This window comes from Manacus vitellinus, unplaced genomic scaffold (genome assembly GCF_001715985.3).
Source record: "Manacus vitellinus isolate BGI_N305 unplaced genomic scaffold, ASM171598v3 scaffold_15_pilon, whole genome shotgun sequence".
Lineage (NCBI taxonomy): Eukaryota > Metazoa > Chordata > Aves > Passeriformes > Pipridae > Manacus > Manacus vitellinus.
In genome coordinates, this window is record NW_021939122.1 from 7,633,005 (window position 1) to 7,659,108 (window position 26,104).

Consider the following 26,104-nt stretch of genomic DNA (forward strand, 5'->3'; position numbering starts at 1 on the left):
CTGATAAAATAGACTGAGTACCAAAGACTTTGAAAGGTCATCTTTATGTTCACAGAGGCTTCAGTGGGAAGGTGGAAGCAGAGTGAGTAGAAGTAAGTGCAGTGATATAACTTTGGCAAAGATAGAACGTGAAAGTATTGGGGATCACTGCTGCAGTCTTAATGAAAGCTATGGAAAAGTTTTGTTGGCAGTTAGATCCATGCTTTTGGAATTTGGGCAGGCTAAGTGCACCACCAGAAGTAGCAGACTGTAAGGGTGATAGAGCTGTTCAAGAAATAGAATTTGTAGGATGGTATTCCTGTAATGCAACTAGAAACTCAAAGTACAGGAAATTGAGAAATCTCTTGGTGCAAGTGGTGGTAACCCTCTTGTAGGTTATCCATCTAGTGAAACTTTGTGTTCTTGGGATCAAAGGAAAGGTTAGACTACAAAGTGACAACTTTGTACTCTAGCTGGAAACCAATGTTGAGTAGTGACTCTGAATAGAGGATAGGCTGGATATGCTCCAGAGAGCTCTAGGAGAGTGCAAGAGGTATGTCTTCAAAGTGCCAATGGAGGTTTTAAAAAGTACCAGTAACTTTGTTCTTTGTTTTCTGGATAGGTTTTAGTTATGGATACATCTATTCTTCCCCAAGATCAGTCATTTGGCCAGAAATTGGCAGGAGAATCATCACTGCTTAATGTCACTAAAATGCCCATCTCAAGGAGAAGAGCCACTATCCTATGGGACAGAACCTTGGAAGATGTGTTCGAAGATGATGATGATGAGATGGAGGAACAGCACAGTGTGTCAAGAGAAGAAGCAGTGCAGGAAAAGGAAGAAAGTAAAGTTGTTATAGGAAAAGAAGAATATATGGTATGTACCAGGGCTACTTTAAGACTCAGTGTAGTGTGGAGCCTTGAAGCAAGGTATTCTCCCGGTTTCCCTCATCTCTCAGCCCTTTTTTCTGATCACCCTTATCTTACCTAAATATAGTGTTTAGAACTACAAGTGGATTACTTATGACTTAGTGCTTATTGTGGGAATACTCTATGAAATGTGTCAAGGTACAGACTGAGCAGTAAGAATTACAGATTTGGCTTTCTCTTCTTTTGGTAACCTATGGTCAATGCACAGAAAGTATTACCTGGTTTTTAGCAATTCAGAAGATTGTTCCTTTGTTATGAACAAGAAAACTCTGGAAACTGTCCTTTAAGGAACAGTCACTTCTAGGGAAGACAAGCAGGAGGGAACAGAGGATTAGAGACAATTTTGTGCAGGTTTCATTAATACCGCCTCAAAAATGGGTATCTGGAAAAAAAGGCCGAATTCTGTGGATCTTAAACCTGTTTTTAAAGGTAACTTCGAGAGTTTTTTGTTATAAACTTAGTGTTCTTTGTAAATGCCACCTCTGTGCAAACTTAAAAATTGCTGTTAGTACCAAACAGGTAATTCAACCCACTCATGAATCCTCCTGTTTATGAATAAGCTAATAAAATACTTTTGCCAGCAGGAGAGTAAAGTGTTGTAGTGTTTAAGGAATGGGAAAAATTTCTCTTCTGGGAAACTTTCTTTACGAAAAACTCAATAATAACTGTAATTTTAGACACTGCTGAGTCTCATAGAAGAGCTGAAGAACAAACTTATTACTGAAAAGAAGAATAAGTTACTGCTGGAGCTAAAAGTTCGTGAAGAAGTGATACAAGAGTTTACCCAATATTTTGCTGAGCGGGAAATAGATTTCAAGTAAGCTGGCTTTAAGTGATTTTAAAGTTACTGGTTAAGCAAATTAGAGTAAATTCACTTATTTCTTAAATCTCTCTCGGCTGTAAGAGACCACACTCTTCTATTAGATCTTATCTTCCACTATATCTGTTAATGTACCAGTTTGTTTGGACCATGAGGTCAGGAAAAATTCTGTGTACAAAAGGCTTGATTTTTCTGTGGGATGGATAGGGGGTGTGTGTGTATAACTTGTGAGTAGTGTTTGTTCCTGTGGAGCTCTTTCTAAGAGAAGAGCTGCCTTGATAGGTTGTCTGTAGGAGTGACATTTGCAAATTCTTTGGTTACTTTGGTCTTAGCGATACTCCAAACAGATATTCTGGCTCAAGAAGCTTAGGAAAAAAGCTTTTTGTTAAGTGCTATCTGTAATCTGTATATTTGTCTTCCTCTTGTTCTTTTGGGGTGTGTCTGTATGGGAAATATACCTCTGTTTTGGTGTAGCAGCACTATTTTGTGTATTGTTTTGCTGTGCCAAAATAAAGAAGAAAGCATCTTTGTTTATAAGCAGCTGTATTTATAACTTTTTAGCATCTCATACTGGCTAGCTTTTAGCTGACTTATTTTTCCTGCTCTAGGGAGTGCCTTGATCATGAACGAGCACGGCTTGAAGAAAATGCTGAAAAACGCCTGGAAATCTTCAAGGAACTTGCAAATAGTTATCCTAAAAATGCAGATGAAAGAAAGAAATTAGAAGATCAGCCTGGCAGTGAGCAAACTGGACCTCTGGTATTTTTATCTGTCTTCCCTAAATGTCCCTTTTACTCACTACCTGTTATCATCATGATATTTCTTAAGAATTAGAAGAATGGTTTCAAGGAATTGCATGCAGTGCAACTGTATCCTCAGCAAGATATATTTATCCCGTGTAATAATAGGGTTGCTGAACCTTGGGATTTAGGAATCTTTGGAGTTTTCTGCATTTCTCCAACACAAAGTGAAAATTCCTATATACAAAGAGATTGAGGGAAAACTGCAATTATGATATAGAATCCGTTGCATTAAGTGCCTATTTACAATCCTTGAAGCTGATTTCTTAGGCATTATATATGGACTGTACTGTAGTGATCAGAGATTTCTCTCAGGGCAGTTGTAGCTACAACTGAAGCAATGAGAATTATCCATACACTTAAGTCATAACTTGGCTCTTACATTGAGGCTGTCTCTTGTGAGTTTGAAATCCTTTATTTTTAAAAAAAACAAAGAAGAAAGATATAAAGTCAGTATTTTGAGTTGAACTTTCACATTAAGTTACCACAAAATTGTTTGACCTCACAAACTTTTACTGATACCTGAAAATTTCTGGTGTATTCCTTCTAAAACTGTTTGCTTGCTATGTTCATTCAATATTCTCATTGAATTAAAAAATGCTAGCTTTTAGAGTAAAGTTGGAGGTGATATGTTTATAGACATATAAAGTGGACTGTAATGTTGGGTCGTTAAATATTATAAAAAGTAGCTATTACTTGATACTGGACACTTGTGTGTGAAGGTAGACAGAAACTGGCAATCAAAATGCATATGAATCTTCAAGATGGTTTTGAAGTCAGAATTAACGGTACTTAAATGTTTGAATTTGTAATGGTCTTCCAAATTTTCTGTAGAAATAATGGCTTTTGTGTAATTATTTGCCATTTCTAAATGGATATAAATTATCTTTCAGGATGAAGAACATAGCACAGGGCCAGATATCTGCTTTGATTTTGAGGGCATTATTCAGTCTCTGCAGAATGATATCACCGATATAAAAAATCAGGCAGAAGCAGCACACCGATACATTGTGTCCCTAGAAGACCCACAGCAAACTATAGGATGGCTTCAAAAACAGCTAGAAAAAATCACCACTGAACTAATTGAGACCAAAGAACAGCTGGCAGAGAAAACCAAAGGTAAACTGGGTCTAGGAGTGATGTGAAAGAGACAAAAAAAGAAATTACTGACTGCTGTGAAACAGAAATAATAATCTAGTTGAGCAGGATTTTGGAACCAAATCTTATGTATAGCAGTGGTGATCAGGTTTTTTTTTTTATGTGTTCAGGTTAAACAATTTTTCAGGCCTTGGTTATTTGATTTTTAAGACAAAACTTCAAACTATCAATCGCAGACTTTGGAATTGTGGGGTAAAACATCCAAATTATTGATTCCTGATTCTAATCCTTATACTTCTCTTATGTTTTGCTGATGTAGTGTTTTCAGGTATCCTGTGAAACATTCATGGAGGAAAAGCTAGCAGTACCTCATCATATGATTTCAGCCGAGGTCTTTTGACATGATCTATATTTTGTATGGGTTGCAAGGCCCAATTTTCCTGTTCAAAAAACTTAAACAACTTTGAAATGTGTGCTATAAGTAGAAGTCAACTTGAAAATAAATCTATTCAAAAACTACTGAGGTACCAGAAGATTAAAAAGAATGAATGATTACCTGATGCAGACTTTTTTCCTGTTACAGATTTTGGAACACAGAGGATTAAACTGGAAGAGTCTGCTGAGCAACTTAAAGATGCAACTGAGGTAACTTTCTCATAAAAAAATTTTGTGCAAAATTATTTGCTTTAATACTAAGTTCCAATAACTTAAAATGCTATTACAGTGTGCTTCTAGCTTTTTTTTTTTTTTTCATGTATCAAACATAATTTAACTAATCTTGCTTCGAAATGCATGGTATGATTCAACAATTTAACACTACCTGAACTACTTTTTTTTTCTTTTCCAAGAAAATGAATCTACAGAATAAAAGGATTCAAGAACTAATAGACATTGTGGAGCAAAAAGATAAAGTTATTATGAGACTACAAGGTTTGATGACCTGTTCAAAAGAAACCATAAAAGACAAAGTAAGTCTTAGACATCTCAGTTGTCTTTATATAAAAAAATCTTTCTGTGTGCTTATAATGGACTTAGCTACTTTGGGAAATTGAAATTTTCTGTAAATACTTGCTTGTAACAGGTCAGTTGGGATTGAAACTAAAGCCACAGCAAAATGTGTGTGTGGGCGTGAAAAATGGGACTTTCAGAAGCAGTGGTCTGAACTTATTATTGGAGAATTCTAGATGAGACTCTTACGAGCCATTAAAAAAACAGCCACAGTGTGAGAACTTGAATGGTGAGAATAGCGGAAATGCATCACTGTCTATTTTTTTGTCTGAATGAAAGAGGAAAAAAAGGAGGTTTTGTAGCAAAAGGCCAATTTTAACTGAAGTTAGAAACTAATAATGTGAAAAGAACAGTGATTCTGTAAATAGAAAAAAATAAAAAAAATCAGTGCATTCTACCCACCACCACCATGCATGCACACTTGCAAAGGAAAAGCAATAATAGGAATATACTGAGCAGAGTTTGGACTAAGCAGGTATGACATGGGTATCTGCTTTTGATATGATTAATACCACTTAGAACTGTCTAGTCTATTGATAGCTCCTGAATGCCAGAAGACTAGCTTGACTAAATGTATACAGGCTTAAAAAAAAAGATCAAAACATGCAGTTAGGGGGTTTTGGGATTTTTTTTTTTTTTTTTGAGCCTGATGTCCAGTAACCTGAAATAGCTCTGAGAAGATTTTAAATGAAACTTAGTCAGCACTCTGATCCATTTTTCTCTTCTACTGTAAACTTAAAGCTTTGACCATACTTAATCTTGTACTCTCTCTCTCTGCCCCACAGCACTTTAACTTTTCAATAGTATGAATGATCCAAGAGTGATGAGAGTTGTGGTGACTTCTTACTCCTTCTTCCAAGAGCAAGGCTTTAACTGTCCAGTGTTTCTATGAGACTGTGTGGCATGAAATTTTAAACATGACCACAAATCTCAAGTCTAATAGAGTAGTCAAATAGATATCTATGTATGACAGACATGACTGGGCTTTCAAACTGCATCAGTTATGTCATGACAAAAATGATTTGTGGCTTTGCTAAAGGATGCTAAAACTCCCAACTCTGGCAACAATGATAAGAAAGTGATTAACTTGTAGAACTGACTGTTTGCCCTTTGAACAAATTGGGAATTTTTGTCAGCTCTTGACATTGAAAATTATTTTCAGATGGTAAACTAACTTCTCTTACATGTAAGTCTTGCATTTTGTAGTTTCCCAGTTTTTTACTCTGATTCCTGTAGAGTGCAAAATACTGAGTTTATTAGTATTATAAGTTGTACTGGCTTTTGGTTTAAGTAACTGATCTGTAACTCACTTTTTCCTCTGACAACCCCTATACACCTTACCCAGATAGTTTTGTAAAAATATTTGTATATAAAAAACTACTAAGCCTTTGAAGTTGCATAAATTGAGCACTTAAAAGTAATTGATGCTATTTTAACACAGGACAACACTCTGACTACCATTAAGAGAAAATTAGCAGAAAAGAACTCCAATGAGGTGATTGAAAGCAGCCAATTGAAGGATTGTGAGGAAACTGTACTGGAAGTGGGAAGAAAACGTTGCTTGGAAAATAAGTCTACTGTGGAGGAAGAGCCACCTACAAAGAAAGGTACAATTTCTACCATCACTCAAGAGGGGGTCTTCAAAAAAAACTTGATTACTATTCCAGAACAGATGCAAAAAGCTGTGAAGCGTAAACATCGCGTTATGAGGAAGAGATCTGCTACATTAAACTGTAAACGGAAATAACTGTTCTGTAAATGTAATCTATTTTACAGAAGATCCTATATTATTTACTCCAAGTGCTTTAAATAAAATTTAGTTTTTAGACTCTTTCCTTTCTGATGCTTTTTCTCATCTGTACTTGCAGACCCAGCTGTAGTTCTTCGGCAATTTCTTAACAGTAGTTTTTGTACTAAACTTGCTATTGCTGGACTTCAGGCAAAGTGGCATCTCCTGCTCAAGGTTTTGAACCTTACCTAAGCAAGCATCAAAGGTGTCAATGACTTATTGATTGTTCTGTTATACTGTTCTGTCATACAGTATGTGCTGCAAAATTTGGTGTTTCATTCTGTATCCATGAGTGTGAACGCACCAGCTCTGGTCAAGGTGAGAGTGCTGGCAAAGGAGAAAAGCCTTTCACTTGAATGGAAGTAAAATTATTTTAAGTTCACAAATTATATATTTTGTACAGCTCTTATGTTTGCACCTTCAATCCTTTTGCTTTTCTTGCTTTATCTGTGAGCATATTGGGTGAATAAAGTCTATTAATAAGCAAAAGTGAACTATATGCGACTTGTACAAAATGGTACTTACAAGGGCTGGCTGCCTCTACCCAGCTCAGCTTCACTTTCTCATAGAACTATGGAAAGCATATGTGACAAAAGGGTGAAAGGCCTTCTCTTTCTGTAAAATGAGAATTGTCAAATTCACACGATCATAGAAAACTGAGGCTGCAGACAGTGAATAAACTGAAGGGTGGACTATCATTCATTACAGTGTGCAGTAAAAGAATGTGGGAACACTCATTGCAGTAGGTCAGTTTTAAGTTTATGGTGCAAAGAGTTACAGTGAATGGGTTTACCTCAGGGTAGTGACCCATCGCTAGTGGGGCTCTGCAGGGCTCCATCCTAGGCCTAGTTCTCTTTGACATCTTCATTGATGATGCAGATGTGGGATCCAAAGCTATACTAAGTAAGTTTGCCACTGATAGCTGTCAACTCCCTTGAAGGCAGAGAGGCCCTGCAGAGAGATCTAGACAAATTAGAGGGCTGGGCAATCACCAACTGTGAGAAGTTTAACAAAGATAAGTGCTTGATTCTGCACCTGGAACAGGGCAACCCTGGATGTACGTATAGGCTAGGGAATGAGAGGCTGGAGAGCAGTGCTACTTTCGATGATCCTTGTGCCTCCCTTCAATTCAGGATATTCTATGATTCTATGAACGAAGCACTTCTTGCCCTGGGTATTGAACTTTAATATTTACTGCCCTAGAAGGTGGGAGAGGCAGATAACTCTCATATTCCAGGCATGGTTAGACAAGCTGACAGCCACCAGGTTCACGACTGAGAGGATTAAGGAGGGTTGCATTGTCTCAGTTCTTCAGTGTCAGGAAAGTTCCACAGGAAGTGGCTGGGCCTACCAATAGTAGAACATAAAAGCTACAGAAAAGCAAGAGAAAAGAAGTGTCTTGGGGACTTTAATCACTAAAGACCAAAACACTACTGCTAATATTCAGCATGACTTTTTGTTAGTGACTCAAATTAGGGACTATAAAACTTGCTGGATCTGTTCAGAGGATGTTTCCATGCAGTACACATGTACCTATGTGCTTGATGCTCCCCAAGTGAGATGACGGCTGAACTCTGCCTTACTGTAGTTGCAGTAGTCACAAGAATCCATACTATCTTCCTGTAGTACATGGTTATGATGACCTAATCCTTAGAGATAGTCAGGCTTGATTTAATACTAAAATGCATGTCACTAAAGGAACACAACTGTTCCTAAAACACTTGTCTGAAATACAACCAGAGTCATTTTTTGAAGGTGATGAAATACATGTGGTTTTTAGTTAGAATTGCTCATTACTTTGGGAAAAAAAGAGTCAAGCTAATAAAATACTTATGGTAATTTGGAGTTGGGTTAATATGTTATAAATCTTTCGTGGAGAACTTTACATGCAACATATTAGGTGTGGGCATTAATAGTTATCCTTTTATCTAGTTTAGAAACCTATTGAACAAAGAAGCGGCGAAGGTTCCAAACACTAAGCAAAACAAAAAAAATCAAACAAAAAACATGCTGGAGTTTTAGCTTTACTTTTAAAGTAACATGATATTGAGTGTGAATAAAACTTCTCAGAAAAGCATACAACACCATTGATCTGCTAAATGTAGGGTGGGTAATTGCTGGTTCTATTTAGAGGGATTGTTGAATCAGTGAAGGTGGAAACTAGATATAACTGTGAATGTTATCTAGCTCATAAGTGTTATAAATACTAGTAAAACTAGCTAGATTTTTCTGCTAGTGGTATGGAATAAAGGCTGGAATAGAACCATTACAAACTTTTTTAAGTCTTCTGCACACCTCTTTCTGCAAATTATGCCTCGAAGACCAAGAGGCATCTATTGCAAGGGCTCTAACTACTTCAAGACTCCAAAATGCTGTAAGGGTGTGGCTTTCAGACAGTGATCATTTTCTGTAGAGCAATTGCAGTTTGTATTGCTAGAGACTTGCACTGTTGATTTTAATCAACCTGAGCTCTATGGATATTTTTTATTGATGATGTTGTTTTGTTTTTGTTTTTAGGAGATAAGACAGGGAGATGGGAAAATTGCTCTCTTCATCCAAAGAGAACTAATAATTCTGAGACCTATGCAGAAATACTGGCACTGAAGGAAAGAACTGAAACCTTGGAAGGTCAGATAGCTGCACTTGAAGAGCAATGCCAAAGAGAAAAAAATAAAAAAGAAGAGTTAAGTTGGCAGATAACAAGCTTGCATCTGAAGCTGTCTGCTTCTGAAGAAAGGGCTTATGGCTTAAGTGAAGAGCTTCAGCAATGTCAAGCTGACTATCAGGAGACTGTTTCCAAATTGGAGAAACAGAAAGCTGTAAATGAGGAACAAGAAGAAAAGATTATTCAGCTAAATAACCAAGTAACAGCTGCTGAACAAAATATAATTGATAAAGTGTCCCAAATTAAAACAATGCAGTCCCAAGTAGATGAGTTGTATAAATGTCACTTAGAGTCTTACACTATGGATACTGATTTAGTTGATCTAAAGGACTCCTTAGACCCTCAAAAAGATGAACCACAGACATCTCAAATGAGTCCTGTATCTATGCAGTTCCAAACTGCTTCTACAGCAGATCTGGGACAGGAGAGCTCCTTTCACCGCAGTATTGAAACCATTTGGGAAGAATGCAAAATTGTGATTAAGGCATCTTCACAAAAAAGTCATCAGATTCAAGAACTGCTTCAACAAGTTGCAGACTTAAAGAAGAGACTTAATGACAGTGAGAATTACAATAATCAACTAAAAATAAAATTAAATGAGATTGCAAGTCAAGATGATCAGTCTGTAAAGGAAAAAGATGTTATGAGTCAGTTACAAGAGCAAATCCTGAAGAAAACTCAGGATTTTGAAAAACAGGCTGCAGAAGATCAGAGAGCAATTGCACAGTTTCAGGAGAAAGTTAATGGATGTGAGGGAAAATTAAGAGATCTTGAGTGTGTATTGGAAGCTAAAGATGACAACATAAAAAAATTAGAAGAAGTACTTAAAGAAAAAGAATCTACTATTTTAAATCTACAAAGTAGTACAGTAGCTCTCCAAGAGAAATGTACCAAGTCGGACAAAAAACTGAAAGAACTGAACGATCAAGAAGCAAATCTGAAGGATGAAGTTGTGCAGTTGACAAACAGCTTGGAGAACATGAAACATGCTCTTCAGGAAAAGGAGAAAAATGAGGATGAGCAAAAACAATCTATAGAATTGTAAGTAAATAACAAGATTACTCATAACCCTTTGACAATAGACCTAAGTTAAAAATCCCTTATGTCAACATCAATTTATTTTGATATAACACATTTCCTTGTTTATAAACTTGATTAAACAAACTGCTTCAAAAGTTTCAATACACTACTTGAATTTTATATTTACATATTCTGTTGGCTGTGTTTTCCCCACCTGTTTGTTTATTCTTTCAAAAATATAGATCTAAATCATGTGGAACTATTGAGTGGGGGAATAGGAGCATACAAGGAAATTAATTATTTGGGGATTTCTAATAGTTTTGTTGCATACCCTTTCTGAAAGAAATCACATATAGTTTAATGTACCAAAGAAGGCAATGTTGTCTTTGGAAAGGACTGGGTGGTAAAAGGAAAAGAAGAAAGAAAAAAAAGCCTAGGGAGTAAACAACAATAAACAGTTGGGTTTGGTAATAGCTATTCTAACTGAACAAAATCTACTGTAAGACCTGAAGGAATAATAGTCATAGGAGGGTAGAACTTTCTTCACCTCCCTCTACTTTTTAAATCTTTAAGAAATAAGAGCATGTATCTGAGAGATTATATTTGTTATATGTTAAAAAATTATAATTATGTAAAAATAGCTTTAAGATGCTATGTAGCCCTTCTACTGACTATAGTTTCTTTGGTGCTGTATCTGAGTACCTGCACATACTCCAAAGTACAATTTAGAATGAAGGTCTGATGATCCCCAACCCTATGCTTGTAAAGCTTTGATAGGTTTTCCTTTTGTAAGGCCTTGTATTGTATTGGCACTTATCGAAAAAACCTTCTATTAATTAGTTCAAAGGTAAAAATCCAGGATGTCTTACTGTAAACTCTTTGAAATAAATGTGACCATTTAAAAATGAACCCATCAAACTTATTTTTTGCTTTGTAGCACTTGTGAGGGCAGCATTTGCTGCTATGTTATTGTTTTTTTTATTTGAATTTTTGTTTATTTGATCCTTACAAGGACTGGGATGTGTAGTTATCAAGCTCAAACTTGTTTGATATTAGTCTTGTTCCTTTTTGTTACTTTGTATGGTCACCTAGTGATAAAAATGGTTGCTCTACTGTGCTTAAAAAAGTAATATTTAAAAAGATGTCAGTGTTCAGAAATGAATCTGAGCAGTTTGTTACTTCAGGATCATATAATAAGAAATTGAAATCCAAAAGTACAATTATAAAGCTTGTCGCTGATCTGCTAGAGCCAAGATTCTATTCCTGAATAAAACTGGGAAAGAGCCTGAGTTAATGTGTGAAAGCTGTTTTTTGAGATGTGTAAGACTAATTTTATTTATTTCTAACCCAAGGCTACGTAAAGATCTTTCTGAGAGCTCTGCTCTTGTACAAAGTTTGAAGAAAGATTTGCAGAGGAAAGAGGAAGAATATACAGATTTGAAAGAGAAACTTTCTGATGCCAAGAAACAAATTCAGCAAGTACAAAAAGAGGTTGGTAACCATAGGCAAAATGTTTCTTCTGCAGGTTTGTGCCTGGGGTTCTGTTACTAAAACTGGTTTTCACAAATCTCAGGCTACAGATGTTAAAAGTGATTCATAATAAGGCTACTTTGAGCAATATATCTACAGTAACATTGAATTTTAACTTACATAGCCATTGAAGTTGTAAACTAAAGACCAGATGTTAGAACATAGATTAGTACAGATATTGAAGGGTCACGTAAATTTTTATTAATACCCTTGAGAAAGAGTTGTGAAAGCTATGACCAATCTGATTATGCAGAAGGATTTTATAATCTCTGTAACAACAGTAATCTTACACTGTTATTTGTGCTGACTTCAGACTTGTGGAAAATGCTGATCTCTGAGAGGAAAAGATAGACTAATCAGAAAAGGAAAGCACTAACTTTTAAGTCTGAGCTATGTTTTCTATTAAGGTTGGGGAGAAGAAATTAATAAATGGAATAACTCAATACTGACAATTAACATTGGTAAAAGTTAGCAGGTAGTAAGTTTTTTTTTTTTAGAACCTCATGGGATATTGCAAAAACTTAAAATCCAAAAGACTTCCAAGAGTTTAGCCTTGGAAATTAAAGAGTATTAACATTTTCACCAGCAGCCTTTCCTACGCAGCATTCAGTGTATAATCTTCTGCTTGAGAAATAGCAAGGAGTGGATAAGGTCCCCTGTCAGAAAACTTTTTTTTAAAGGACAATAAATTGTAGCTTAATTAGGCCATTTCCGGGTTTGTGGTTTGTTTGGGGTTTTTTGTTGTGTTTTCAGAGTGAGTTTTTTTCCCTTTATTTGGGTTTTGTGGTGTTTTTTTAGGGGTGGAATTTTTGTTAAGTTGGTTGGGTTTGGGTTTTTCCCCCCTCCTTTCAAATGTAATACTCTATGGTTAAAATCCTTTCCTCAGAAGGATGTACAGTATAATGTTCTACCAGCCCCTGGAATTTAGCTAAGATACTTGCAAAAATTTGACTCTTAATTAAAGTAATTGGTTATTTAGACATCTGACAGAGATTGTAGAAGGCTTATAACTAAATGTTAGTTTTGCTTGCTGTCTTGTTGCAGGTGTGTACAATGCAATCTGAGGAGAAAACCCTGAGGAAAAAAGTTAGTGAGCTGGAGCAAATTAAAAGCCAGTTTAGTGAAGAATTGGAGTTCAAACAGCGCACAATCCTGAAACTTAAAAAGGTATTTTTTTTCCTAAAATTTTCCTTGTTCTTATTTTTTCAACTAATCCAATATTGAGTTTTCCAAGCAGGTGGAAAAAGCTTATACAAGTTGGGGTAAAAGAGTAGCCAGCTGAAATTAGTTTTAACAGATGAATGAAAAACGTTTAAAGAAATTCTCATGCAGGACATGGCTCTATTTAAAACAATTTGACAATCTACCTAGCAAATACATACTTAATACCTTCAGATTTTCTGATTAGTGACACTTAGATATGTTACTTGTATTGTCTTCCTCTTTTTTTTTTTTTAAGCAGCTTGATTGCTCCTTTATATTATATGAAGAACTTACTTATTTGGACTGTTTGTCTTAAATACTTGATTCATCATTTATTAAATTCACAATGAAAAGCCACTAATTTCTAGCATATATATTTGTTTCTTTCAACATGTTTTCTTTAATTTGCTTTCAATGTATTATTTAGGAGCAGTTGAATAACGAGAAGCTGGAAGAAATCTCCAAACAGTACGAGGAAACACATAAAGGTCAGAAAAAGCCATTATTGTTCCTTTTTTTTTTTGTGTGTATGTGGAGTGTCAACATAATGGGTGGTCATGTTGAGCACAAATTTGGAGAGTCTTGTGTATTTATATTTTAAAATACTGAGAAATTCCAACTTGGACATTAAAATCTCACAAGAAATATTTGTATTGAATCATTATTAGAGATATAGTAAGCAAAGAAACAATCTCAGAATAAGAAATGTGAGCCTTGGAGAAAGTATCAGTGTTAACTTATTAAATGTTGGGATTTATTTGCCATTTTAGTTGTCCGTTTAAACAAAAGCATGAACTAGCACAATATTAGTTTCTGCAGATTTGGTAAACATTTAGCAGTTGAACAGTGGTTAGTTTCTCATAGCCATGAGTAGCCTGACATTTAACACCGAAACACATCTAAATCAAGTTGCTGAGAACAGAATCACTTAAGAATTTTAGATTTGGAAAGTTCAGTAGAGATGCCCTATTTCTTTCTAATGGAGCTTTTAATATCAGGAAATGGGGAAACAACTTGTAATCAAGACACTTTGGGAGACAATGGTGGGAACTAGGAGGAGGCTCATCTGTAAATTAATTTTCAAATTTTCAGATCTGTGTGCGAAGGAAAAAATAATTGAAGATATGCGGATGACATTAGAAGAACAAGAACAGACTCAGATGGAACAAGATCAAGTGCTTGAAGCCAAATTAGAAGAGACCAACAGATTAGTTTTAGGTAATCTCTTCATGAAAAGGGAGCAGGGAGGCAAAATTATTTTGAATGTGTATTGTGATAGCTGCTTTAAATTTCTGGGTTTACTTGTTAATTGTTATCTAGGCATTACTTTCATGTAACACAGCAATTTTTTTGAAAAGCTTCTGTTTTCTGTTTGTGATCATAGCTGGTAAACCCACGTAACTTTAGTAGAAGGGTGTGAACATGGTCAAATAAGTGTTCAAAACTGTGTGAGTTCAATGCGAATTCATTTTGTATTCTGACTAGAACTGGAAACATGGAAGCAGAAATACAAAGAGCTGAATAACCAGAGCAATACTGACTGGCAGCGAAAGATAAGCAAAAATGAGAAAACCGTAAATGAAAACGAGGAATTAATGAAGCTGCAAGAAGAACTGAAGGTAAAATATAACATGTAATTCATACATAGTTTTAAAACTATAACTTCCCTTTAGGAGTCTAAATTTTTTTTGCATCCCTTTCAAAAGGGAGGGCATGATATGGCAAATTGTTTCACTGGTAAAGGAAACCTCCTCTGAAAGCTGCAGTGCACCAGTGCAGTGAAGTCTGGATGCAGTGTCTTTGTAATATGTGGCATCACTTATGCCCTGTAATGAAGTGCACCATCCCCTGAATTATGCTACTATCATGCAAGGTGCTTCTGTAGCTGGTCTCCTCTTAGTTATCTTGATCTAGCTCCTGATATCTGTTCCAAACATCTTTCCTGTCAGTTGCTAAATCAAACTCTCTCAAGATCTTGTGCTTGCTGCATGACCTGTGAGCCCTTTCTGTAAGGCAGAGAGCTTACTTTTAATTCTCCTTGGAATAGAAAGTAGACTTTCTTTCTGAGCACCTTTACAGGTGCCTTCTGTCTTATGTGGTAAAATGTCTGATGTTTGACTGTGATAGAGGAGACAAGGTTGCTGTGGATTGAAGTGACATGCTTAGGTATGAGCTATCTCTGCCTTTCATTCAAACTGTACTGCATTCTTTACCTTTCAGTCATGAAACTGAAGTTAGTTTTCTAACATGTCCTTTAAGGCAGCATAAAAGATTGGGGATTTTTAAGTTAAAAAATCTCTTTATCATTACTTTTGGTGTAAGTTTTATAGTGTTTGTAACTTACCCAGAACATTTTGAGGAAAAAACCACCTCTGTTACATGAAGATTTGCCAGTCTGAATAACAAGTGCTGAAAATTGATAAATTTTTTTCAGTAGGGAAGAACAAATGAGAATGTAATACTTGCATTTGGGAATATGCTGGAATAGAACTGTGCTAGTATTTCTGTTATGTTTTTGAAATTCAATGGTATTCTGAATTTTAAGTCTTTTTTTTTTTATTTCTACCTATGGTATTATTTCTGGTTTCATCAAAATAGGAAAATGAGGCAAAGTATCAAACTGATAGAAAGAAGTGGCTTGAGGAAAAAATGGAACTCATAAATCAAATAAAAGAAGCTGAGAATCATCTCAACAGAGAAATGAGAAAGTTTGTGGAGAACAGAGAACATCATGTAAAGCAACAAGCAGAAATTGTAAGTGACTGGATGTCTCAGCAGAGTCTTCTAGTGTAAAGCTTTAGTACAGAGCAAATGTCATGTCAAGTGTTAACAGTGTGGGCACTTGAGATAGCTGGCCTTTGTCAGATTTCCCTGACTTTCTCATATGGCAAAGCCTACATGAGATCTTCTCAATATGAAAAGGGAAAAGTAGGAGGATCATAAAATGAAAAAACTTACTGCATAATGAAAGTTACCATGCCAGTTCTTTTCTGTCCTATACTACCACCTCACTATGAAGTCTTCAAAATTCGTATTGTATGTAAAACACCAGTAAATAACCTATGCTAAAATGAATTGCTCCTTGCCTGAAGCTAAGGAAGCTCACTTTGGAAAATAAGATTTCTTGCTTGGATTTTCTTAAAAAAAAAACAAAACCAAGAAAAAGCCCAAGCAAACAATTTTTGAGACTTTAGAAGGAAGAGAAAAGGCAAGAAAGAAAGGAAGATAAGTTGTTAGAAAAAGCGTTTTCCAGATATAGAATGAAAATACTTGATGTATATGCTGGGGTTTTGACTAGCATTGGAGTGACTGATGGTTAATAACTAAGATGCCTTACTTGGTCACTGAACTGTGTCAATTTTGTAATTTCTTAAGCATATGAAATTTTTATATGAACCTCTAGAATCTAAAACTGTATTTGCATCTAGAGGTAGTTAGCAATGACTTTCTGGACCTGCAAATCAGTAGAGGAGGATGTTAGGAGCTAGAACTACTTTCACTTTATCTGTGACTTTTCTTGCCTGAGACTTGTTACTAGCAAAATCTTTGAGCAAGCAAACATGAGTGGTGGTTCTTAAAAAATTCTCTTCACGAAGAGTATAAATATAAATACAAATTTTCTAATTGAAAAATGGTTTACTTTTGCATATTTGTAGTGAAACTAATTCTGTGCGAGCTTTTTAAGATCTGCATAGGCTCTTAAGTTTACTAAAGCCATAAAATAGTACTAACTATGCAAAACAAAACTACCAGAACAGTTCAGACACTGTGTAGAAGTGGTCTTCTATTCTAACCTATCCTTTTTCCCTCTTTAGGAAAGACTTGCTGCACAGCTGGTAGAGAAGGATAGTAATCTTCAAAAGTGGCGTGAGGAAAGAGATAAACTAGTAGAAGCTTTGGAAGTACAGCTCAAGAGTTTGGCTTCTAGCACCACACAAAAAGACAAAGAAATAGAGGAGCTGAAACAGGCTGCACTAAAGGCTTCAGAAAAGGTCAGTTCTCTCTGTTTTCTTCCTTTGTGATTTTTTGTTTGTTTTTGTTATCCTTTAATTCTGCAAAACAGTATTGTTGCACTTGGCATTCTGGCTCTCCTTTTTGTTCTTAAACACTGTTATATGAAAACCTTTTGCAGATAATTTAAAGAAGAAAAGCTTTATGTTTGCTTGAAACAGAATTCGTAATAGTAACTGAGGTTTCAAAATATTAAGTAGGGCAAATAAATGCTCTGATTGCGAATTTGGGCTGGATATCTGAAATAACTATCACATTTGTTGCCTTTTTCACAGCACTAAGAACTTAATGAACAAATAGGAGGTGAACTTATTCTAAACAAGTATAGTAAAACAAAGAGTTTTGCATTACATTTTCCCAGACTGTTATAAAACTTTTTTTCACTTTACACAGAGGCATTAAATTACTGGCTTTGTATTGGATACCTGACTGTTTTAGCCCACAGTGATAGAACTGATGCTACCAAGTAAACATAATGATGCTTTTGATATGTATTACTTTCTTCTGCCAATCTCCTGCAATTTTTGGCAATTTTTGCTTTGTTTATTAGGGTAAGGAAAATGACGTAGAAGAACTAAGAAAACAATTGGCTGAGAAAGATGATTTTATAAAGGAATTGAAACAACACATTAACCGTGTAAGCCCTCAGTCTTTGTCAGAAGTACCTTTACCTGCAGAAGGACAAGATAAAACTGATCAGTCTGTAAGCAAAGAGGTATGTTTGTTTAATTTATAGAAAATATGTACTAATGATATTAACTTTGGTTTGTTGTTTTCTCAGTATATATTTCTGTATATAGTTTTGGGAATCTCCTAATACGTTTTTGTAGTTCTTTGTACTTTAGGTATATCTTCAGTTCTTGCTTATTCTTCTTCTCTTTCACACTCACTCTCAGAAAATGAGTACTTTAGTTAATAGAATGCTATCTCTATACATTATAGAACTTCTACACATGAGGGAAAACTAGTTAACTAATCCAGGTTCTAGAGATTTGGAGACATAGTATTTGTAGTGTCATCTCAGTTTGAGTATGTCAGTATTAAGGGGATTTCAACTCAAACAACTTTTCATGATGTCACCTATGGTGTGGTAAGATGATTCTGTAATTAAAGCTACCAGCCCATATGGAGGTTCACAAGAATAAAGCAGTATCTTGCATCCCACTTAAAACCAAAACAAAATAATATTTGAGGTATACACAAGGAAAAGTTCTATTTTGCCTATTTCCTGAACAAAAAAGCCTTGTACAGAGACTTCTGATTCTGACTGAACCCTTGTATGCATCATGAACACTATTTAATGAGGTCATTCTCCTTCTAAATGGAATTAATGCTATGTGACTCCATCGCTAATTAATAATGAACAGATCTGAGCATGGATTTCGTAGCAGTCCCTTCCCTGGCTGCTACAAGATATGATTCTCCTCTTACTGCAGAACTTGACTGAATGCTAAATGCATCTCTTCATCTCTTTCCTGTCTATTGGCAAGTAGGACTGTATGGCTAGTTTCTTGCTGTTTCATCAATTCAGCTTGTGCTGTATAGATAAAGCTTGTGATGTACAAGCTCTTGGGAGGGTTACTGCTTAATGTAGCTTTGTAATAGCAGCTAAGAGATCACCATAAAATTAGGTTTTTGCTATAAAATCAGAGAAGATGTGTTGTGAATGGTTAGTGCTGAAGTACTTACCTTAAGGCAGTAGCAACAATATTTGGTGTTATGGATAGGTAGAGTCTATTACCATGATCATTGTGTGAGAAACTGTTGTGGTGGTGTTGAAGTGAATGGGGTAAAGTTCTGGGGGGAAGTCGAATAATTATCAGGAAAATCATAGTGGAGAGAAAGAAAAAGAGCTAAAATGATCAAGGCAATATGTGTCTCCTGCCTTGTGTGGAGAGGCTGGCACTCTAATTAGAAGAGGTTAAGGCCAGTGGAGGGTCATGGAGCTGAAGCTTAAAAAAAGTCATGGTTGGGGGTAAACAGAAGGCAGAACTGTCCTTCCTAAAATCCTGCAAGAAATGGGCAGCACTTGCTGAAACTGATAGGAGTTTATTTTAAAACAGGTAAAATAGCATATTTCTATATGAAGGAGCTAGTGGTCTTCTGAAGGTGGTGAAAACCAATACCATCATCAGGGATTAGGAAAAATTATAGTAGAAGTCTATAAATGTATTTTTAGATGGATACTCTGAGGATTAGGCAAAGGTGTATCTGACATTTCTAATGCAAAAACTGAGAGTGCTGCGAGGGTATTGATGGAACAGATGAGGTGACCAGGATCACACATGTTATCCCTACAAAGCATCTGTTTTCCATTCCTGAAGGCAGAGTATTGAAGTAGTTGGTGAGACCCACCAGGACACATGATCTCATTGTGAACTGATGTTACTGTCTTAAACTCCTGTTGTCTTTCAACCTCGGTGTTCCTTAGCTATCTGCACTTGAGCTTTTATGCTGTAACTTTAGGAAACTCAAAATAGTTTGAGGTTTACAGTGTAGCATATTCTCATATTATTCATTATAAGTATTTACAGTTTGTGGGAGAACAAAGCAAGGTTAGTCCTGTAGCTGGAAAAAATATTCCAGTAAGATATGATGAAGGTAAAGAGAATTATTCATAATCTCAGTGTCCTAGCAGTGCCTTCTCATTAATTGAGCTTGGTATAAAACTTTGAAAATTTTATGCAGTAGCACGGATTTTGCTAAATGCACAGTAGGGAATAAAATGTGTCCTGTTGCCTGAATGATTCTAAAGTTTTATTCTGCAAATGCCTTGATGATCAGATCACCTGATTTAGCGGCTTTTGGTAGAAATAAAAGCTGTATAATATAATTATGTGAATAATTATATCTGACTTCAACTGTGTACTCTTGAAAACTTACCTCTCACTGATGCATATGAAGTGGCTGATTATTAGATATGTCAGCTGGAGAAAAAATATAAATTCTTTTAAATGGGTGAGCAATAACAGGGCAGACTGCTTGCCAGTTGGACCTTACTTACACAATTTAACTTCTCTGCTGTAGAAGTGAAGGGAAAGCTCTCTAAAGATAAGATAGCGAAAGATTATACTTTTCTTGCAAAAGCTGCTATTACTGCCTAGTTCCTAAGGAGCAGCAGAGTTAAGATGGAGAAAATCATGTCAATTCTGCTACCCCTAGCTGTGAAAATTGTGATTAGTTGTCTCTGCCCTTGAGGAAAATGACTCGGAAACGAAGTATCAGGTTGAGTTCGGCAGGGAAAGTTCTGTAATCATAGACACAAATGTTAACTTGTAAAAATTTAACAAAAAAAAATTCTAAAATACTCTGCTGTAGATTTCTTTGGAATGCTTCTATTGGAAGTGTTCTGGAAGCTAACAGCTGGAAAATAAAAATTCTTACTTCGCAATCCACTGCAAAAGTGGGAGGGATATGTATAATACTATTTAACTCATAGTTATTTTAAAACTTGTTTTCTTAAAATTTCCATATACTTACAGGACCATTCAGAAATTGTCCTTGACTCTTCTGAAGTGTCCACGGAAGATGGAAAAACGAGTCGGTTCCCAAAACCAGAGATGGAAATCCAGTTCACACCTCTGCAACCCAATAAGATGGAGGTGAAGCACCAGGGCAGCATATCACCAGTTACAGTTAAAATGCTCAAGCCAAGAAGGAAAAGGAAGAGTGTAGAGATGAACGAGGTGTGAACTAAACCAACTGATGAAATCTGTAGTGGAGCTTTTCAGTGTATTACTCTGATCATTTACTTAAACTCTATCCTTCTGATTTTTCACTGAGATCCTAAGGATATACGTAGGGTATATTTAAACCTTGTGCCTCCCCAAGTGGTGGATCTCTGGCCTGTGTTGATTAAGGTCATAGACTTCAACTGATCCAGACTCTGGACTCTTGTCCCTAATTTGCACTTTCTCTTTACCTTTTACATTTCTCTCTCCCTGCTGGTGACAGGAAGACATTTCTTCCTGTCTCCAGCTCTGATCTGTGGGATCATAGACCAGTTCTGTAAAATTGCCTCTTTTGGTTATGCAATCATTGGTATCAATTATTATTTCTTCTAATTTCCTAATTTTTTAGGATTTTGTGAAAAGTGAGAACAAGAGAAATGCAAAACCTGCAGTGGCTGATTCACCTTCTACAAGCAACAAAAAAATGGTTTGATTTTGTTCCATTTTGGAAGTTAGTTTAGCCTTTTCTGTAAAGGTGGACTTGTTAAAGGAGCAAATATTCTTATGAGGCAGTATCTTATCCTTATCTGTGTACTTGAATAGGATCTTCAAACGCTTATGTTGCCTTTCTACTAAATTCCGTAAGCCAACCAAAGAGAGTGTCTGTATTTGCCAAGAACGTGTAGTGTCCTAGCTGCAGTGTGCAATGATTCAAAGGGAAGGATGTTACATGTTGAATAGTTACCCAGACTACTTTGAGCATACTATTAGAATGTGATGTTATAGACAATGCCTTTGAACTAAAACTGAGGTTTATATTACCTATATTTATGGCAATTATAAAAAGATTATTTTAGGCCATAGTGGAAACCTGGGCAGATTCAGAGATTGGATAGTACATCTATTTGCCTCATCAGATTCTTCTTACTTTATTTATAATTAGACCATCTTGTCTAATAAAATACTGTATAACTTTGAATCTGACTTTTTCAAAAAGGTAACTATTTGTTTCCTATATGACTCATGTCCTTAAATGTATTCTGTGAAACTTTGGTGTTTGTTTTTTTTAATTCTGGGTATAAAATGAGGTTGTCTACATTTCTTGCTGTAGTGGTATCATTACTAAACTGAACAGAGGTGTCAGTAGCAAAGCTTAAACTGTCAGCATGAAAATAACATTGAAGTAAAATAAAATGAAATTAAACATGAAGATAAGTCAATTTTCAGTTTAAACAATAAACTTGTATTTCTATACAGATGTCGACTGCTCAGTCTCTTAGGAAAGAATACCCCTTAAGAAAGCAAGAATCTACTTTAAGTAAAAAGTCAGCTAAGAAGAAAGATGGGACATTCCAGAAACTTGGTGATTTTTTCCAAAGTTCTCCTACTATTATTCACTCCAAAGGTTTGTACAGTATAAATAAGGCTTATTCCCTGTTCTCTGGGCATAGCAGAATGGCAGAGTAGAAGAGTTTATCTTGACTGCAAGGACACATGGTTCTAAAGTTTAGGTTAAGTGTGAAAGGTAAACCAAGTGGAATGAAAGATGCAGTGTGGGATGTGTGCACACATATCATAAAAGCAATGATAACTGTTTGGCTCAGAATACCAGAGTTACTTTGTACTTACTTACAGGTAAAGGCAACATTAGAAACTTGCCCTGCTGCTCTACAAAAATCAAGAGATGAATCCAAACTCCAAATCTTACCGTGTTTTATAAGCAATGCCTTGTTTCTGTGGAAACTTTCTTGATGTTTTTTTATGTATGTGAGAGGGGAAGATTGGTTCTACAGAATCTGAAAGCCAGTGTCTCATGAAAATATTTGGAAGACTTCATTAAATTGAATATGGAGCAATTAATGGATTTTGTTAAGTTTGAGCGTAGCCTTGGTAAGGTTAACTTCTAGGACTTTCCATTGAAGAATATACTTTTATTCTTTTCCACAGTAAGACATGGTCTCTGGATTACTGTGTTTAAAAAAAAATTAGCAGAAGGCACAAGAAATTGCCAATGTTAAATTCTAAAAGACACTATTACTTATTTGTTTAAAACAAGGTCAGTCATTATTTAATGTGGGCAGTTGAAATAAGCTCCTGTACCAGCTTGAAAACTTGTCTTGCATCTTTATTTATTTGACATAAGTCAGGTTTGTTATATTGGTTCCATGAGGACAGCATTTATTACCAATGGAAACCAAATTCAGACTACTCAAAATTTCATCCTTAAAATATTAGATCTGAGCAAATGAGTTCTGCTTTATAACCTTTATTACCATGTCCTTTATCTTTTTCCTCTTTGTATAAGAGTATTGTTTGGGACTTCTTATTGCTTTCTAGTGCATACACTCCTCTATAGAGCTAGTACTAATTTGATAAAACTACACAAATATAGAGAGAAAATTGACTCTACATTATGCTTGTGTCAGCACAAAGAACTTAAATCTGTTCAATTCAGAAGTCTTTAACTTGCAGCGAGATCTGAATCCTGTTTGATTTTTAATGTGCTATTTAAATGTGTCCTTTAAACTTTTGCATCTGAAGATACAGAAAACTGCTTCCAGCTATAGAAAACTGTGGTAGTCAAATACCACTTCTGAATTTTTATATTTGAACTTCAGACTACATCGGTTTCATTTTAAACTGCTTTAATAAAGCTTTCTTTATTAATGAATTTTGAGGCTCACAAAATCATGACAATATAACTTGTTTTCTAGCAAAGAAGCTGATTGAGACAATAAGCTCTCCCAAGTCTGCAGAACCAGAAAAAGTCAAAGAAGATGAGCTCAAGCCCAAACGAGCTAAGAGAAAGCTGTATTCAACTGACATTTCTTCCCCCCTACATATCCCTGTTTCTTCAGTAAGTGATTACAGGTTACTGTTTTGCCCACTGTAATGTTTTTCTGTAATCTTAGTTTAAAATAAACTAGTAGGGGAACAAAACAAATCTGAAGGTTGCAAAAGAGGTTTTAAAATAACAACTTACTTTTTGATTCTGCATAACCATTCCTTTTGGTCTTTTCTTTCTGCTGTTTTACTTAATTTTCTCTGTTTTCTCACTTGTCTTCTCTCTTTGACTGCTGACTTACTGTATGGGTGATACAACAATCGTGGAGATATCTTTACATTTGGATTCATAGATATCTTAGTCGTAGTATGTGGAGGATTACTTTTTCCTGTGCTTCAGCAGTTAAGTCTGAGTTTGTGTTTCCAGTAGCTGAGGTTCGTTTAAGTGTAACATAAAGGGAGAATAGAAATAGAGACCATTAAGGGATCCATAGATTTGGAATAACATGATTGAAATACTAAAGATAAAGGTCTACATGTACAATTAATGTTACAGGGTAAGTGAGCACGTAAGGTGGTTTTGAATTCTATTTATGCCCAGCTGATATTTGGGCATAATAGCATCCATGCTTTTCAAAACACAGTTTAAATAGCCTTCTGGATGTGGTTAAATTGTGTTGCCCTATCTAAGTCAGTCTATGAAAAGCCTTATAGGCCAGAGTTTATGTATTGTTTCTGAAATTCAACTGAATGGTTTTGACAGTAACTATACTGCTGAGAATTTCTTGCTCTGTTGCTTCTGAAGTATATCCCTTCATTCTCTTCAATCCTTTCTTCCCCATGCTATAGTAAGCATTTGCCCATACTGAGATATCCTGTTGAATTTCCTGTAAATTGTATGAATGGATGTTGCAGAAACCAAAATGCTGTCCATAAGAGGAAAACAAAAATGGTAGAAATGCAGAGCAAAAAGAGTGAAGAAGCTTGGAAGTGAATGAAAAAGTGAAAGACTGAATCCTGGAAAAGTCAGAGAAAGCTGTAAAAATTTAAGCTAAAACCTGTGTTTTCTGAACACTTCTTGTATCATGAAATGAATATTAGGAATTAGAACCGAAAGCTGCTTTCAGATCACATTTTTCTTTGGACCTTGGTATTTGTTCCAGAAAAAAAAAATGGGATTTTGTGTGTTTCTGGTATTTGTAGCTCATTATGATGCACTAAAACGGTCTCTCTATCCTGGAGACCTCTGACTAAAAGGTAATAGAATCACAGAATTGTAAAGATTGGAAAAGACCTCCAAGATCATTGAGTCCAACTGTTAACCCAGCAGCACTGTGTCCACCACTAAAGCATATCCCCCAGGTGATGATTCTACCACTGGGCATCCTATTCCAGTGACTGACCACCCTTTCAGTGAATAAGCAAATTTCATTCTCAAAACAGATTCTGGAGAAAACTATGCTCTTAGTCATACAGGTCTAGAAGTCTATGTCATTTGTCTCTGAAATGCTGAGTAACCATTGTTTAATACCATCTTTTTCAGATCTTTGTAGAACAAAAAGAAAAGGAAAGTGATCATCTAATCATCAAGCGACGGCTACGATCAAGAATAGTAAAATAATCTTGCAAACGTGTTTGTATTTCCTAGCTGGGGCATATTTCCAGCTGATTGTATGTAGGAAGTAATAGATATTTAGTCATGCTTCAACATCTGTATATAGTTGTATAGGATTGTTCTGACTCCATTAAAGTTGAGGCATTCAAGAAAGCTTGTGTGTGAAAATTTTGTTTATTTGTTGTTAGGAATGGTGTCTTTGGAAGTGCTCATAACTTACCCATTGTGCAGTAAGAGCTATGCCTGCCTATGTGGAATGGTTTTAGTTGCCTTTTTTTTTTTTCAGACAGCCTGTATACCCACCATAACTTTGAGTGGAAAAAAATGACTACACATCGATACTTGTGTATCCATAAATTCTTTAAAAAGATTTTAAAAAAATTCTGTCGTGGGACAAAATTAAGAAATTTGCACTATCTGGAGAAATATGTTGTTTTCCATTACTGGTGTTTTAAACTGTTTTGTATTTATTCTTCTAAATTAAGTGATTTAGAAGCATAATATTCTTTCTTTGGGGATTATAATATCAATAAATAATTATAATCTGCTACTAGAAGTGACCCACACTTGACATTTGACATTTTCTATTCAACTAGAGCAGCTACTTTTGATACAATAATGTTTCAGCTTATAATCAGTGACTGAGTAAACATTTAAAACATTTTGGTTCCATCAGTGTGGCATTTACTGAGGTCACAGGCAGTGTATTTCATAGGATTTTGTACTGTTTGAAGAATGGTGATTGTCACTTCCAACTCAGAATATTCTGTGATTCTGTGCAAGGCCCGTTACCGTGCAAGCCTTGCCAAGGACCGCAGCCCCCGGGAGGTGGCGCCGGGACATCGCCAGCCGCGACACTGGGAATCAGCTGGGAGTGCAGGGGGCAGGAATGTTTTGCTTTGTTTTAAACTAACCCACTTTTGATGCCATTTAGCCGGGCTTCATTAAAAAAAAAAAAATTGTTCAGAACGGGAGCTTTCAGGACTATATTCCCTTGGTAAAATCCTAGTCCTTCAGTTTTTTTTCCTGGTACCACCCTGCCCACCCACAGAGCAAATCAGCAGAGAGCCCTGTCACAGAGGGGTTTGTTTCTCAGTTCGGGATCTGAAAGCAAGCACTGGTTTATATGCCCTGATTTCTACTGTAACCGTTCATCTATTGCTGCACACTAACGCTCCACA

At 35.8% G+C, this 26,104-nt stretch overlaps 1 protein-coding gene across 1 annotated transcript in view; it reads left to right on the plus strand.

Annotated features, from left to right (window-relative positions):
- The window catches only part of KIF20B (kinesin family member 20B), a 36,853-nt gene extending 11,778 nt beyond the window's left edge, over nt 1-25,075 (plus strand). The window contains exons 14-34 of the mRNA XM_018069151.2: nt 602-856; nt 1,587-1,726; nt 2,338-2,488; nt 3,423-3,648; nt 4,211-4,272; nt 4,476-4,595; nt 6,077-6,242; nt 8,942-10,130; nt 11,462-11,600; nt 12,684-12,806; nt 13,270-13,330; nt 13,935-14,060; nt 14,328-14,461; nt 15,441-15,596; nt 16,658-16,834; nt 17,404-17,568; nt 20,336-20,539; nt 20,934-21,011; nt 21,782-21,929; nt 23,239-23,381; nt 24,852-25,075. Coding sequence (XP_017924640.1) covers nt 602-856; nt 1,587-1,726; nt 2,338-2,488; nt 3,423-3,648; nt 4,211-4,272; nt 4,476-4,595; nt 6,077-6,242; nt 8,942-10,130; nt 11,462-11,600; nt 12,684-12,806; nt 13,270-13,330; nt 13,935-14,060; nt 14,328-14,461; nt 15,441-15,596; nt 16,658-16,834; nt 17,404-17,568; nt 20,336-20,539; nt 20,934-21,011; nt 21,782-21,929; nt 23,239-23,381; nt 24,852-24,929 — 4,041 coding nt within the window. The 3' untranslated portion in view covers nt 24,930-25,075. The remainder of the gene's footprint in view (nt 1-601; nt 857-1,586; nt 1,727-2,337; nt 2,489-3,422; nt 3,649-4,210; nt 4,273-4,475; nt 4,596-6,076; nt 6,243-8,941; nt 10,131-11,461; nt 11,601-12,683; nt 12,807-13,269; nt 13,331-13,934; nt 14,061-14,327; nt 14,462-15,440; nt 15,597-16,657; nt 16,835-17,403; nt 17,569-20,335; nt 20,540-20,933; nt 21,012-21,781; nt 21,930-23,238; nt 23,382-24,851) is intronic.
- Nucleotides 25,076-26,104: the final 1,029 nt, after the last annotated feature.